General features: G+C 35.8%; 1 protein-coding gene across 4 annotated transcripts; it reads right to left on the bottom strand.

The window, feature by feature from the left end:
• Positions 1-383: 383 nt before the first annotated feature.
• Positions 384-4,084, bottom strand: LOC142625947 (inactive TPR repeat-containing thioredoxin TTL3). Of its 4 annotated transcripts, none has more exons than XR_012842427.1 (6): positions 2,581-4,084; positions 2,239-2,434; positions 1,953-2,125; positions 1,315-1,648; positions 609-874; positions 384-465 (listed from the first exon to the last, which is right to left on the bottom strand). XR_012842427.1 is itself a non-coding variant. In XM_075799708.1 (6 exons), the coding sequence occupies exons 2-6, from the start codon at positions 3,558-3,560 to the stop codon at positions 698-700; spliced, it is 1,860 nt and encodes a 619-aa protein (XP_075655823.1). In that variant the 5' UTR covers positions 3,561-3,582; positions 3,822-4,084; the 3' UTR covers positions 402-697. The 4 variants fall into 4 exon arrangements, 3 of the variants coding, with proteins under 3 accessions (XP_075655823.1, XP_075655824.1, XP_075655822.1); XM_075799708.1 differs by having other exon boundaries at positions 402-874; positions 2,581-3,582; positions 3,822-4,084; XM_075799709.1 differs by having other exon boundaries at positions 402-874; positions 2,581-3,553; positions 3,822-4,084.
• Between the last annotated feature and the right edge of the window lie 12,368 nt (positions 4,085-16,452).

Here is a 16,452-nt window from a genome sequence, read left to right as displayed (position 1 = left end):
CATTTTATTTTCTCGTGGAACCCACATATATAAAGTTAATGAGAAATATTAGGTTTACAACATTTTTATAAGAAATTCTAAGTGATATGTTGCTCTTTCTCAAAAAAAGAAGAAAAAAAAGTGATATGTTGTTATTAACTGTTAGTCTATTATTGGTGGGCAAAAAAGTAATTTCATTGATGAATTCAAGTTGAAACCAGTAACAACTTATTACTTAGAATTTTTATTGTGAAAATATTATGGACGTATTATTTTTCAAAACTGATACTTCTGTGTCTTCTTCCTAATAGTCACAAACTCTCACTATTGTTATTGATAAATCCCAATAAGCAATAAATAAACAAAATTTACATACAAACAAGGGGAAAAAAAATAGATGAAATTCCAAACCATATATTCCGACATGCTAATAAGAACAGTTCCACAGTTCCAAACACCACTCTATGGAATACAAAGCTAAATGAGCTGTATTGTGACAAAGAAAAAAAAAAATCAAGAATCATTTAGGTCCTTTCCACGGGAACTAGAAATTTTCAATCAAATTCTGAGATTAAAAAAAGATTACACGCATTTGAACTATACACAAACAAATTGAGAAAAAAGTATACCTATTAGGCCTATTAAATCTTGCTCTAAAAGAAAAAAAAAATTGTGCCATTCACATCTCCATCTCTAAAACTCTCTGTCTGTCTCTCTCTCAATACAGGGCGATGGCCGAGTCAGATGCACCATTCATTGTGCCATTCACGTCTTCACCACGTTGTCTCTTGAGCTGTACCTGGGCATCCAACAAGGCTTGCTTTACATGCTCGTCTCCTGGACTTTCCTTTAATAACACCTCGTAGTCTTGTATTGAAGCTTCCCATTTTCCCAACTATATATTTAACATCCAAACAAATTTTTAATTATTCACTGCCTAAGAACATTGCCAAACAACTAAATTTTTCGGTTCTCAATTTCACAGCTTAAAATCAAACTAAAGGTAAATCTATTTTGAAATGGATTCATGTAATGGTTCAGATCAAATATTACAAATCTTAAATGTATATCTAGTACAAAATCATTTAAAATTTTAAATAACATGACACTATGTGTACTATTTAATATTAAGAAATAAATGTCTAACTATAAAATGTTACTTGAAATGCATTATTTGATATCTTATATGTTGAGATGCCATTCTCATATATCAATTCAAGTAGTACAACTAGACTGAAAGTTCTGTTTATTTGAGTTATATTCCACAATTCAATCACTGAATTTTTAACATGGTATATAGTCTGTAAAAGAATATTAAACAGTAACTTTAGTCACCTTGGCATTGCAATCGGCTCTTCTTAGTCTAGCCTTGCTGTAAGAGGGTCTCAAGTTGAGGGCAACAGTGCAATCCTCCACTGCTTTCTCAAATTGGCCAAGTTTGGACCGAGAAGCAGCTCGGTTGCACAATAACACTGAATTGTATGGGTCATTCTCGAGTCCCTCCCCGTATGCAACACATGCCTCGGAGAATCTTGATGCCTTGAAATGGTCGTTACCTTTTAATCGAGCTGCTGAAATAGCACGAGCCTTCCTCATCGCCATGTTTGCTTCCCTATTGTTTGAGTCAAGACGAGCTGCTCGTTGAGCTGACTCCAATGCATCATCAAATCTGTTATGCCATTGCACACCAACAGTTTTCTTATTTGCCTAATAAAAGAACATGTGAGGTTGTGCTTCATAACAACTTGTGCTTCAACTAGGCACACTTAAATTTGATAGACAAAAATGGTGATCAATCAGGAGTAGACCATTAGAATAATGATTAAATTCAATATTTCTTAGGTGTGGGTTACTTGCCAAAAAGAAAAGGGAACATTTTCATGTTTTGCCAGAACATTTGATTTGAAATCCAAGTGTGTGTGACACTAGACACCAGGGCTATGATTTTAATTAACCATATAGAGCACACTAACCTGCCAGCTGCCAAGTCAACCTGAGCACGTATAGCTAACAAATTTGCACTACCAATAGGCCCAAGGAATTTAGTACATGAGTCAAGTTCAAAATTTGGACCCTTTGACATTGTTTCATCTGCATCTTGATGCTTATGGAGCTTCAACAGGGCCTCAGCTTGCAGAGCAAATATCTTTTCAAGGCAACAACCAGGGCAATGAGTCACAGATGTACACTTACAAAGGTTGACAGATTCATATAAAGTGAAAAATTAATAAGAGACCAATTCTATTACTTATAGCTTACCTGTGGTGCTGAATCTGCACCTGCAGAAATAACGTATGCTGCTTCCTTAATTAGGGTGTTCCAATCTCGTAATTTGCGAGCCTCAGTGCACTTTTTGAGATGGACCTGAACCGATTTCACTTTGGCTATGTCATCAGGGTCCGCCTCTGGTCCTGCATGTTTAAAATGATACAATGCCTTTTCTGCTTCCCCTAATCTGTATGCAGAAATATATTCTCAAAATTATAAGAATGATTATGTCTTAACAGGAATAAAAGGCACAGACTAGCAAAAAGAAATTATTCTAGGGAAGTACATATGATTGTTCATATTGTCTAGGAATAAATAGTTTTAATTCCTTACCTTAAATATAATGTTGCCAAACGATGATGAGCTCTCTGATAATGAGGTTCGATTTGAATAGCTGTCCTGCACTCAAAAACTGCTTCAAGAAGCCTACCAAGAGCGGCTAATGCAGCACTTTTGTTGCTTCTATATGAAGCCTTATTGGGGTCAATGGAAATTGCTGCATCATACAAGGCCAGGGCTTCAGCAAATCTTCCATTCTTGTAATCCTCATTGCCCATAATCTTCAATGTCTCAGGATCCATTCTGGTTGAGAGAGCTCGGCACAAGGAATTTTCTAGACTGGGTTTTCCTTCTCCATAAGTACTTGTTACCACATTTCCCCTTACCCCATTTGAGTAATTTGAGTTATTTCCTTTTGGCATTGGAGTTTCTTCTCTTGCAGCCTTAGGAGGATGATTAACAACATTATATGAATTCACATTTCCTCCTCCTGGCTGCCTTAAGTTACCTAAATTGCCGAAAAGCATTACATTGCTAGATGATGCGCGAACAAGATTATTACCTCCCTTTGCCTTTTGATGATCCACAATCATACTTTCTAGCTCACCAGAAATTCCAATGGCTTCCCTTGGCACCCTTCTGCCTTGGTTAACATATCCTTGATTTGGAGTTATCTTTGTTGTTGAGCCTATGCCTGATGAGGGTACAATTGCAACCTGATTGGAGGGTCCTCTACCTTGGATTTGATTATATACAGGAGGTGCCCTTTGAGGATTTTGTGTAGGTCTAGCCACAGGTATAGTTGTCGGCTCTGACTTATTAGATGGGATCTCAATGAATGAGCTTTCATCAGAGTCACTTCGCCGCCTTCTTGAATTTGGAGTGCTTGGTGTCTTGACAAATTCAGGACCATTCCCTGAGGGAAGAGAACCGGTAGAGGTAGCTCTTCTTGGCCAAAAACCACGTCTACCGAATACTGCATTTAGGAGGCCACAACCTGATTTCTTTTCCCCTGAGTCATCCATTTCTGTCATGATTCCCTCGCAATTCAGTACCCTATACAATTCTTGTTGATGAGTGCAGTTTGTTGTATTGTATATATGATAAAAGGAGAATGATTGTATGTTATCTTGCCAACAATGTGAACAACATTGTTGTTGTGTCACAAATTGATAACTAGATACAAAATTAATAGCATTCAAAAATTACAAAGAAAATCAGATCTAACTAAATAATTCTTGTTGGAGAACATAAGGGGGAAAACAATGTGTAAGTGGGGTTTGCAATAGGCCTACCCTCAGCAGATGATCAGTATGATGGCTTCCTGGAGTGGCTGCCAGAAACCAATTTGTTTTTGTTTTCTTTGTCATTCAATTAGAGAGACAATGAAACTAGATGACATGATTTGTGGATGAAAATTTCAGGAAAAAAGAAAGAATGATTTCCAGCTTTGATGTTTTATTAGAAATGAAGCAGTTGACCTTCATCAATCTTTTTTTCCATTTTTTTTTTCTTTCCTTTGTGGTGGAAAAGGGAAACCAAGAGACCCGGTCTTGTATTAAATGAGGATCTCTAGATTTTTAGAAATAAAAGGAATTTGGCCTTATCATGCACCTTAATCGACCTTGAGGTTTTGTTTTTTTTTTTTTAATTGTATTCATTCATTCACAGCTAGGACAGAGAGACAGAAAGAAAGAGGAGGGCACGTTGGCGTGTGTTTTAGCGACCCACGTTAGAGGCCAGCTATGATATATCAATGAAAAAACCAAAAAACAGACCTATTGTACTCTTTTCGATGGGCAACAATATGCATCATTTTGGATCTTGGATGTTTTTTTTTTTTTGAAAAAATCAAGTAGTGTCAATCAAATTACAAGGCTGGATTGCCCAAACTAGCATGGCAAATGACATAACCCTCAATTTTTCATTCGTTTGGGAACAACTTATTTAGCTGAAACTGAAAACTTTTCGCTGAAACTACTGTAGACAAAACTAAAAGTTAGCTAAAATAGTACAATGAGACCCATTAATATTACCAAAAAATGGAATGGGATCCATAAATAGTAGTAAAAATAAACTAAATACTAAAATAAGCTGCCCAATATAAGTTATCTCAAACGCAACCGAAATGACCATTTTCAAGATTGATACTTAGACATGTGCTTACCACTTAGTAAAAAGCTGGACATATGTCCATAACTTCATTAATTGGGCGGATTATAATAGGAATGATAACTTTTACTACTGGGAATGAAATATAGTGTTGTTATGATCTTAGTGTCCCACATGGGTTAAGTATAAGCTTAACTATGTTTTTATAAGCTCTTTAGTATTCTCTCCTTGCAAGCTAGTTTTCAAATGTGAGTTCTACTCATGGATTTGTAACATTTGGTATCAGAGCCAATAATTGATAGATAAGTGTAGCCACTAAAAGAGAAAGGGTTGACCCAATGCCACTAAAAGAGAAAGGGCTACCATCGAGTCTATATAAGCTTAACCATGTGTTTATAAACTCTTAGGCACCCTCTCCATTACAAGCCTTTTAGAGAAGAATAGTTATTCTTCATTTTAAAAAATAGCTATTCATAAGAAATGATTATTCCCTATAATAAAACCATAACCAAATTAAAGAATAGCTATAACATTACAATGTCAATTATAGCCTACCAAATATGCCCTTCATATCCTACCATTCAAAAAAAAAAGAGGGTGTTGAGGCACAAGTAGGAGTGTCAAAATCATCTCAAACCCACCCAAAACTTATTTGGGTCAAATGAGTTTAGACCCAATTATCATAAGTGTTAATTGGGCCTTAACTAGGTTACCCATTACATACCCAACAAATCACCAATTTAATACCCAACTCAGTTAAAGATAAAAGTAGAAGACTAAATCTCTCTCTTGGAGTCTTCATTTGAAATTAGGGGTTAGGGTTTCTCTCTTTTCCTCTCTCTCTCCAATTTGGATTAGGGTTTCTCCTGCATTCTCTCTCATATTGGTCCACACTAGGTTTAGAGTGTGAGAAACAAAATAAGAGAGAGCTTTGGGTTTGGATACCACTGACAGTGGCAACTGGCATTAATGGAGTTTAAAGAGTGAGCTTTAGTCATGGAAGCTAAGGGAGAGAGAGAGAGAGAGAGAGTGATTTAATCCTTAATTTTTTTTTTTTAATTAATGTCATGTGGTAGCTTATGCAGTAGTCCATGTGGCATAAAAATAATTTTTTTAATTTGGTCATTAGTTACACCAGTATTTTTCATCCATTAGAGACCATTTTGGCACAATATCAAAAAGTTATGGACTAAATTGATACATTTAAAATATTATAAACCAATTTGACACATAGTGTAAAGGTAATGGACCAAATAGGTAATTCATTTTTTTAGACCAAACCAATTAAGTCTATTAATAGTTTTTTTTTTTTTTCTAAGGAGGAGATTGCAAAAGTAAATTATTACAGGATGCCAAAATCCAAAACTAATAAAAACTGAATTTAGTATTATGAATAGAGTAATGCTAGGGATAAAAAAAAAAATCACAACAGTTTCGCAACATTCCTAAATTAGCATTTCATATTATTTATAACAAAAATTAATTGAAAACTATGGTGGGCCCCATGTGTGAGTTTTTTTTGTTTTTTTGTTTTTTTTGAGGGAAGCATAACAAATTTTATTTAAGGTAAAGCAACAATATCTGCTAGGCCCCATGTGTGAGTTGACATGCAAATTTGAGAATGTTGTAAAATTGTTGTGGACCTTGTGGCTTTTTGTTGTATTCATAGCATTACTCAAATAAATATGTGAAACTTGGATTAAAAATAAAACAAAATAGTAAGAAAACCGAATTTCAAATCTTATTTTTAATGTACTAGTTTACATTTTTTTTTTTTTTGAGAAAGTAGTAGTTTACATTAAAAAAACTATGACAATGATGATTAAAAACTTACGAATTTAAATTGTAAGTCCAAATAAAGACGTTATTAAAATTAATTTACATAAAAAAAAAAGGATTAAAATCTCAAATGTAGTTAAAGGTAAAAATAAAATAAAAATAATATAACGAATGAGAGAAGAGGGGTCTACAAGCATCTATAACTCTTGGGACTAATGGAGTAAACAGTTGCTTTGGTTTTCTTTTTCGGTTTTTTCTTTTTAATGATTGAAAAATCTGATAGTTAATGTAAACATCATAATATATTAAAATCAAAGCATGATTAGAATTCAAAATGAAATTCAAATTAGATTTTAATTGTAGGTTAATTTTGCGCAAACTATTCATTTTAATTTTCATAATTTTAATGTCAAGTGACTCATTCATAATACTTAACTAGTTGCTGGCTTACGTGATATGTGACTATGTTACAATTTTTTGTATCGATGTATATTTTTTTTTTTAATTTTTGTTTAGTAAAAGTAATTTGGTGTTTCTTCCAACCACATAATAGAGTCATCAATATAAAGAGCATGCTTAGTACAGCTTGTACTATCATGTTGACTACTTTGAGTGTTTGTATGAATATATATATATATATATATAATCATTCTTGTTAAAGAATGAAGAGGACAATATATTTATTTCTAAATTAATTTCTGCAATGGTACGTTAAATAACTTATACATTGCAAGATGAGCTTCACATGTCAATTTAAAAAAGTTTTTATGTGCTCAAGCAAATCATTTAAAAGCTTAGGAGAAACACAGTTATAGCAATCTCCTAATTTCTATCTAACATAGAATTTGTCTTCAAATTCAAATTATATCATATCAAAACTCTTAAATTTTGTAATTCACTCAAAAATTAATATACTAATATCAACTAAGGGTTAAAAAGAACATAAAAAAAGATAATACAACAAATCATTAAATTAAACAAGTAAAAATAATAATATTACTTTTTGTCATCTATATTTTTTAATAAATTCTAATATAGAATAGGTACACCACTGTCAATTTCTTTAAGACCTTCTCACCTCTCCCCATGTGTGTGTTAAAAATACTTAATATTCTCCACAAAAAAAGAAGAAGAAGAAGAAGAAGCTACTCTCAAACTGAACCTGTCTCTTCCAATTCTTAAGTCAGTGTATTGAAATGGACTGAAGTGGACCATATGGACTAAAGTAGACCGAATGGACCAAAATTGACCAAAGTGGACTGAAGTAGATCGAAATGAACTGAATTGGACTGAAATAGACCGAAGTGGAGCGAAGTGTACCAAATTGGACTGAAGTAGACCGAAATGAACTGAATTGGACCAAAATGTATCGATTAGACTGAAGCAGACTGAAATGGAAGAATTGAACCGAATAGACTGAGCTGGACTGAAACGGACTGAAGTAGACCAAATGGACCAAAGTGAATGGAATTGGATTGCAGTGTACCAAATGGACATAATAGACTGAGTTGGACTAAAATAGAATAAAATGGACCAAAGTGAATTGAATCATTGGCCACATCAACATTTTTTCTTCTAATTTTTTGGATGATATTAAATATATTAACCAATTGATGTTGTACATTCATCTTGTTTGGTTTTTTTTTTCCCTCATAATATCTTGGATGATTTAATATTATTAAAAAATTAGAGGAACAAATAATAAAAAACTGGTGCGTAGACGATGATGTGGCTCAATAAGAGTGTGACAACATTAAATATATGAACCGATTGACTTTACACATTCATTTTGGATGGTTTTTTCCCTAATAATAGTTTAACATATTTAATATTATAAAAAAAAATTAGAGGAATAAATCAATAAAAATTGTAACGAGTCAATGATATGGCTTAACAGGAGCATGACAATATTAAATGTTACGCTTCAACTTTTAGATATTACTAGCAGGTTGTCCGCAGGATGCACAAATAATGCTATAAGCTTTTACGTAAAATGGTTTTGGAAAATGTTGTATATGTATTATAACACAAACGGTGGATATTTTCATTGCTAAAATTACCTACAATTATAGCTGAAACTTCAGAGCAAGTAGTCATATTTTGTTCCCTACCATCAGTTGATCATGAACCCAATAAACTACAGGTGTATGTTGTACATATTAGACTCATTGAACCTATCACTTTTCAAATGAAATTTATAACTTAGGCATTGATCTCATCAAGCATTCTCGATAATATTTTAACTATATATATAGCAGTATCAAGGTCGTATAGTGTGTCATGTCTAGGCAAAGCACTTAGCCCATTATCAACCTCTTTGGCTGTGCAAAACAAGGGTTTTTCTCTAACTGTTAGAAGTAATGACCCAATTTTATGGTGGTTTTGGACATTCGATTGAAAGATGTAAGGACTTTGTCCTTCATTAAATGGGCATCGAGACTCTCTCTCATAGAAGTCATTGAAACATGGAGTTGAGCTTCCTTATATTAGCCTTATAATGTTAATTTAGGATGCTTTGAGTATCAACAATTCAGATCTACTTACATATAATTCCACCTATTTTAAATGAATATAATTAGATATAATTATCCTAAAACCTGGTCCAAAAACTTGTTCTTAACCCACAATCCATCTTCAATACAGGTATGACAATAAACTAACAACTAAGTATAGTCACTCAATTAATTACATAAATTTGAAAACAATTTATAGGAAAGCAAAAGTACAAATATAGTATTTAGAAATTTAATGTTTGATTTATGATAAAAAGAAGTGGCAAAGTGCAGATAGAAGACCAAAAGAATTTGTATTTCAAACACTTGGTAGATTTTTCTATATGCCTTTCTATAAAATTCATGCTTATAGTACTGTTGGAATAAATAACAGTCACACTAATAAAAATTACAATGAAAAATGAAAAGAATTTACTTGTAATATAAATATATATATATATATATATATATATATATATATATATATCGGAAAGAATTGAAAAAAAAAAAAAAAAAAGAACATTAAATTGATTAAACATACATGGCAGTCACATCTAAATTGATGTACAATATCTATTCCTAATTGTCACAACAATGATCAGCTAGCGCCCACTCAATTAGGTGTTACATTCTTCAGCTTTTACAAATTCCTACGAAAGTCAAAAAAACTAAAATTAGAGAGCTTTGTCTATCAATTTTTTGTTTAAATATAATTAGTCAAAGAATGATAATTGAAGGTAGAAACCTATTTGAATGAGACAATTCCACTCCCATAACCTTGAAATAATCATTTTACTCCTTTCATAGTTGCAATAAATGTTTTAAAACACAAATGAATTGTTTTTCTCAGTTCTGAAAACCCATTTATCAATTAGATTTACCTACAAAGTAATAAATATTCAACAAACATGAACATCTTTTTTTCTTGTCAACCCTTTTCATGGGTGTGTCCATCAAACACATGAAAACATAGAGATACAATTATTGGGATTAAAGTTATCAACACAATAGGGAGCAACGTACTTTGCTCAACAACAGTCCATTGTAAAAGATTTCCTACATATGGTGTTGTTTTAGTTTATCATAATACATGTCTAGGAAACAAACATACATTATCATTTCCTAACATCATCCACTTGTATTACCTACATATAATCATAAATTAAAATAAATTGAAAAATGAAAGGAAAGAAAAAAAAAAATGTGATGAGAATAAATTAGAATATTAATTCAAAGGTCAAAGTGGAATCTTTACCTTTTCCTATTGAGACTTACAAGAAATTCGGCAACAATCAAGGCCATCAAAGCCATGTGGAACATAGGATCAACGATTAACTCGTGACCCTTTATGACATGATTGATCTCTCATTTCCTTTTTGGAGTCTACAACAAACCAAATTACTTTTAAATGTTTGAATTATTCTAATATCACTCACACATACACAAAAAAAATGTTGCAAAATGGGTATCATTTAAGAAAAAGTTCATAGCTGCAGAATTCTTTTGCTTTGTTTTTTTTTATTTTGTTCATGGTCTAATGACAAAATTATCAATTTAAGCAAACCATAGACGTTATAGAAAAGAAAGCAAAACTAAAATAATGTTTATTTGAAGCAATTTACAACGTTACCTATAGCACAGACCATATTTATTATGTATAGCTACAATTTACAATATGAGCACATGAAAAATAGTTTGTTGCATCTGCATTAACTGTTGCTTACAACAAAACACTCATCTATCTTATCAAACAATTTGCATGCATGTAACTAAAAGGCAATTGCGCCCAAACTAAAATTATAAAGTAAAAATTAAAGAGATCAAAGTAATAAAGCAAAAAATTTTTTTTTTAGAGATTATATACCCACCTTTTAGTGGAAGAATTACCTTATGATTCAATTTTAAGCAGAGCTCCAAGAAGAAGATATAACGGTTGAAGCAAATTGGCATCAATGGAGCAAGAAAGGGCAGAGGCATCTAATGGAATTTGGGTTATTATCCAAAGAACTATTACACTGATTTATTTTCCTCAGTGTCCAGTAATCTCTAAGGGCTATATGTATATAAATTTAAAAAGAAATACATTAGTTTGCATTAAATTTAAAGGTGATCTGAAGAGTTAAGAAAGGGAAAGAGAAAGACATGAACTGGATTTTGCTGAAGCAATAAGTAATACATGTCTTTTCAATTTTTAAAAGGAATTTGAAATTTATTTTTCAAGTGAAGTTGATTTGGAAGGTCAAATGCAATAATTTCTCTGATAGTGCTTAAATAAAATGTCATATGGCAGGACCTCATGCTTTCCTGTACAAGGTCTCTGCTTTATATTTACTAGTGTGTGGCCCCGTACATATGCATGAGTACAATTAAAAAATTTAGAAGACGTTCAAATTATATGATATTAGTTTACACTTTTTTTAAATCATACATTTCTAAAATAATATAGTATGATTTTTATAGAACCTTATTAATAATGAGTCCATCATAAGAAGTAACAATTATAAATTGTGATGAAGCACAAGTTCTTCAGTTGTATTGAGTTCATCCAGATGGAACCGAATGGTTGCTGGCATTGTGGAGGAAACAGTTAACTCCCTGAAAATGGACACCGGTGTGGTGCCTACAATAACGCCTCCGATGCCAAAATTAGTATATTGAGAGTTTAAAACAGTATTTAAGAAATATAATGAATAAGTGCGTTCTCTATCATTCATACCTCCCCCTGGTGCTTGTGAGGACCGTATATATATGTTCTCCTGGCTTCTAACCGTTGGAGAAATGATTGCAGCTATAATGCTCCTATTGGTAACGCCTTGTGTCCTTTTAATGTGGTCTTTAATGGGTGTCCAACGGTCTGCACAGCTGTTTATGTGACCATCTAAGAGGTTATCCTCTCATTAAATGGCTGGGTATCTTCGTCATTAATGCAGGTGTCCGGTTGGCTCATCGCAAGAGATGACTATGTCACTAACTTAATGTCGTCTATATGAGCTGGAGGCATCAGTTCCATCAGTTGCCCCCTCGAGTTCCATGGTCGTCGTGACGTGTCAAGATGACCATGGAAGTTTAAAAGTTATCTGCGGCTTTTGGGATTCTGTTCCGTATTTAAGGCGTAGTGGTGGCGCTTGGTATGTTGTGGCCAAGTGGCATGTTTCAAATGGGGTAGTTTAATGCTCCCATTGTGACCCTTGGTTTTCCCGCTGGTTTTCAGTTTCTGGTGTTTATCTTTTTAAAACTTCCTCCTTTCTTCTTTACCTTCTTATTTTTTCTTTCGCTTTGTTTCTGAGTCGCCATTACTGTCGCCATTGTTGCCATTTTTCTTCTGCAATTTCTGCGATCTCGCTTTCCTTCTCCATTGCTTTTTGAGGTATGGTCTTTCTTCTTGCTCTTTGCCTTCTTTTGAGTGGGCGATTTTGCAGTAATGTCTAATTTCGCTTTCTCTTTTTTTTTTTTTTTTTTTAGCTTGTTGTGGGCCTTTATGCTTAGCAGTTCTGAGGTTAGGGTTCTCTATCCCTCTGTTTCCTTCCTTTTTGCATGTTTAGGGGGATCATTGGGTGCTTTTCCACACCTTGAGAGGTACATTTTAGAGGGTAGTGGGTTGAGTATAGTGTTGGCTGATTTGCTATCGTTGCTGCGTCAATCGCTTAATTGGTTTGAGGACCTGGTAAAAAAAAAAGGGGGAGATGGAGGAGGTGAGATCGAGTGAGTTAGAAACCGGTTTATATTTTAGCGATAGACCCATAGAGGGAGATACCACCATCTTTGCTCCTTGGGAGATTAGGGCTTTTTAAGCTCTTAAGACCGTGTGTGGTTTAGACAGCGAAACCCTTTCGAGGTTCAGGGATTGCCATTTCTACCCTGGGGAGGTATGCTTCTATAAGGCTGCTTTTCTTTGTGGTCTTAGGTTCCCCGTCCATCCTTTCCTTATGGAATTGTTGGATCATTTTGGTATCACTCCAAGGCAACTTATGCCCAATTCGTGGAGGATTGTGGTCAGCTGTATGGAGATATGGCTGGCTGCTACTAACGGAGGCATGATTAGGGTGGACGAGCTCGTTTACCTATATCGTTTGAAAGCATCCAAAGAACATGGGTATTATGAGCTGGTGTCGTGGGAGAGAAGAACTAGGATCGTCCGGGATTTGCCTTCGTCGTTCAGATATTGGAAGTCTCGGTTCTTTTTCATGTCTGGGGACGATTGGAAGACTCCCTCTAACAAGGTTTGGGGTGATCTCCCAAGGCTGCTCCGTCGGTGGAGTACCCTGAACTTAGGTGCGTCATTGTTCTTCCCGACCTTTCAGCTTTTCGTTTACTTATAACCGCTTAACTCTTATGCCCGTTTGCTTCGTGCAGTTAAGAGATGACCTAAGCTAAAAAACAGGTACAAGGATCAGGTTAACAAAGCGCTTGAGTACGCCCAGTCGATTGAAGATTTTGACAACCTGGTAGATCCCTGGACCCTCGCTTTCTACTGTCTTGGTCCCGAGCCATCCGCTTACGTTCTGCGAAACTTGGAAATAGAAGAAAATAAGAGTAAGTACCTAAGTTCGTCAATACGTTTTGTAAGGATTTTTTGTTTAACTGTTTCCTTTTGCAGGAATGACCACAAAATTCAAACAAGGAATGTATGCCTAGATGAGGGCTAAAAAGAATGAGCCTTTGTCCAAGCTTGGGACAAGGGGCGTACGGGTGATGGAAAAGGGTACTCCCGTCATCACGGCCACGTCCTCTACTCATGCTATCGAGTCGGCGAGAACGGCTTCTCTAGACGTTTCAATCAAGGAGATTCCCTCTCAATGGACAAAAAGGCCGAGGACCGGGGATAAGCAAAAGGAGAAAGTTGACTCCCGGTCTTCCAGCGTCTGAGACGATGCCGAGGTGGCATAGGCTCGGTTGCAGGATGTTTTTACTGCTAACGACATGAGGGCATTTTTGGGAGTGCCGGCTAATGAAGTAGTGGGTCGCCATCTCCACAAGCTAGTTCAGGTACCCAACTTGTATAATGTTATCTTTTTCATCCTTTAGTGTCGTTTCCTAACAAAAGTTTTATCTCCAGGTGCTCGGGGAGAGTCTTCACATCACCTCCAAGTATCTTGCTCAGGATGCGAAGGTCGTTTCGTCCACATCTAGGATCGAGGCCCTGGAGGCGGAGAGTTCTAAGTTGAGGAAGGAGTTAATCTCCTCCATGGACAAGGCCAACTCCGTCAAGGAAAAGGTAAAAACTCTTGAGGATGAGCTTAGGGTGGAGAGGCAACTTATTCTCGAGAAGGACGAACAATTATCCACTGCTCGAGAGAAGTTGAAGGTAATTGCTGCTAAGGTCGTCGAGGGTTTCCAACAGACAGAAGAGTACAACTCTGTGCTCTTCAGTTGGTACTTTAAGGGGTTCGAACTTCTTCGTCGGTACATGATTAAGCATCCCTCAGGAGTAGACCTGGAAGGCCTCGACATGGAGATGGCGGTAGACGAGGCCACTCAATCTGTAGCTTCTGAAGATGCTCCCAAGGACACTCCCTTGCCCCCTCTAAACGGTGAAGACACGGCGGCTAATGTTTGATCCTGTTTCAAGTGAAATAGCTGTTGTTTTTTTTTTTTTTTTTTTTTTGCCCAGTGTATTTTGGGCTTTTAGTTATATTTCCAAAATAATGCTTTTTGCCTAGCATTTATGGGCTGTTAGTTTTAATGTCAAAGCAATGGTACTGACCCTCTGTTTTTGGGCTTTTAAGTTTATTCATGATTTCAAACTTACTTGCATGTAACCAAGCTTGTGGGTGCTTTTTACGCTCCGCGTTATGCTTATTGCTTCTTTCTTTTTGTCCGTTCAGGCAGGATTTCGTTAGTAATGTACATCCGTCTAAGCGGAATCTTATTACTTATTCGTTTTTATGACCATCTTTTGGCTTCGTCAGTAATATACATCCGTCTAAGCGGAATCTTATTACTTAGCCATTAAGATAAATTTTGGCTTCATCAGTAATGTACATCAGTCTAAGCAGAATCTTATTACTTGGCCGTTAAGATAAATTTCGGCTTCATCAGTAATGTACATCCGTTTAAGCGGAATCTTATTACTTGGCCGTTAAGATAAATTTTGCCTTCGTCAGTAATTTACATCCATCTAAGCAGAATCTTATTACTTAGGCCTTCTCTCCTTTCCTATTTGCACAAAGACATTAGCTGAATAATTCTTTTATTAATTTCAAGAATGAATATACTTATTTGTTACATCTGTTAGTGGTACTTCTTCAGGTGCTCGATGTTCCAAGGTCGTGGGAACCTCTGTCCGTCTAGGGTTTCCAAGTGATAGCTACCTTGTCTAAAGTAATGGATGACTCGGTAAGGTCCTTCCCATGTGGGCCTAAGCTTTCGTTGGGCCGAGTCTTTAGTCGCTGTCGTGACCTTGCGCAGGACAAGGTCGCCTATGTTAAATCGTCTGAGCTTTACCCTCTTGTTGTAGTATTTGACCATCTTCTACTAATACTTCATCATCCTATCGAAAGCTTTATCTCTGACTTCATCTAAGCAATCCAGGTTAACTCGAAGCTGGTCATCATTATCTCTTTTGTGGAATACCTCTCGCCTGATGCTGGCCACTCCTACCTCAACTAAGATCACTGCTTCAGTGCCGTAAGTAAGCCTAAAAGGGGTTTCTCCCATTGGGGTTCTTGTTGTTGTTCTATACGCCCATAGGACATTGGGCAATTCTTCTAGCCAAGTACCCTTCGCGTCATCCAGCTTGGCTTTAATAATCTTCAGTAGTGTTCGATTCGTCACCTCTGTTTGACCATTCGCCTGCAGATGCCCTAGGGATGAGAACTGGTTCTTGATGCCTAGGCTTGAGCAAAAGTCCCTGAAACCTCGATTGTCAAACTGCTGCCCATTATCTGATATAATCGTCCTTGGGATCCCAAACCTGCAAATTATATTCTTCCATACGAAGTTCCGGATTCGTGCTTCGATGATGATTGCTATTGCTTCTGCTTCGACCCATTTAGTGAAGTAATCAATTGCAACTAGTAAGAATCTTACCTGACCTTTACCAAGGGGTAGTGGGCCGACGATGTCAATTCCCCATTGTGCGAAAGGCCACGGGGATGATATAGTCATCAGTCTCTCTGCTGGAAGCCGTTGAACATTCCCAAACCTCTGACACTTGTCACATTTCTTCACGAGTTCTACCACGTCCACCTGCATGGTTGACCAGAAATATCCTATTCGAATAACCTTGCTTACCAAGGACCTGGGACCAGCATGGTCCCCACAAATTCTTTCGTGAATTTCTTCTAGGATGTACTTAGCTTCTTTTTCGTCCACATACTTCAAGTAAGGAATGGAGAAGCCTCTCTTGTATAAGGTGTCATTTAGGATCGTAAATCTAGCTGCTCTCTTCCTAATCTTTTTGGCCTACTTGGTGTCTTAAGGAAGGTGCTCATCTTGGAGAAACGATACAATCGGCGTCATCCAGTTGCTTTTGCTTTGGATTGCCAACGCTAGAACTTCTTCAATGTTGGGGTGTTTCTAAATCTCCATGTCTACCTCCATA

Source organism: Castanea sativa, chromosome 2 (assembly GCF_040712315.1).
Source record: "Castanea sativa cultivar Marrone di Chiusa Pesio chromosome 2, ASM4071231v1".
NCBI classification, from domain to species: Eukaryota; Viridiplantae; Streptophyta; class Magnoliopsida; order Fagales; family Fagaceae; genus Castanea; species Castanea sativa.
This window is presented reverse-complemented; position numbering and strand designations above follow the sequence as displayed.

Excerpts from the sequence above, each read along its gene's own strand:
- LOC142625947 (XM_075799707.1), bottom strand. The coding sequence starts at position 3,560 with ATGACAGAAATGGATGACTCAGGGGAAAAGAAATCAGGTTGTGGCCTC. Across the intron at positions 2,126-2,238 it reads GTGCAGATTCAGCACCACAG|ATATTTGCTCTGCAAGCTGA; the intron begins GTAAGCTATAAG and ends TGCCTTGAAAAG. Across the intron at positions 875-1,314 it reads GAGCCGATTGCAATGCCAAG|TTGGGAAAATGGGAAGCTTC; the intron begins GTGACTAAAGTT and ends TTAAATATATAG.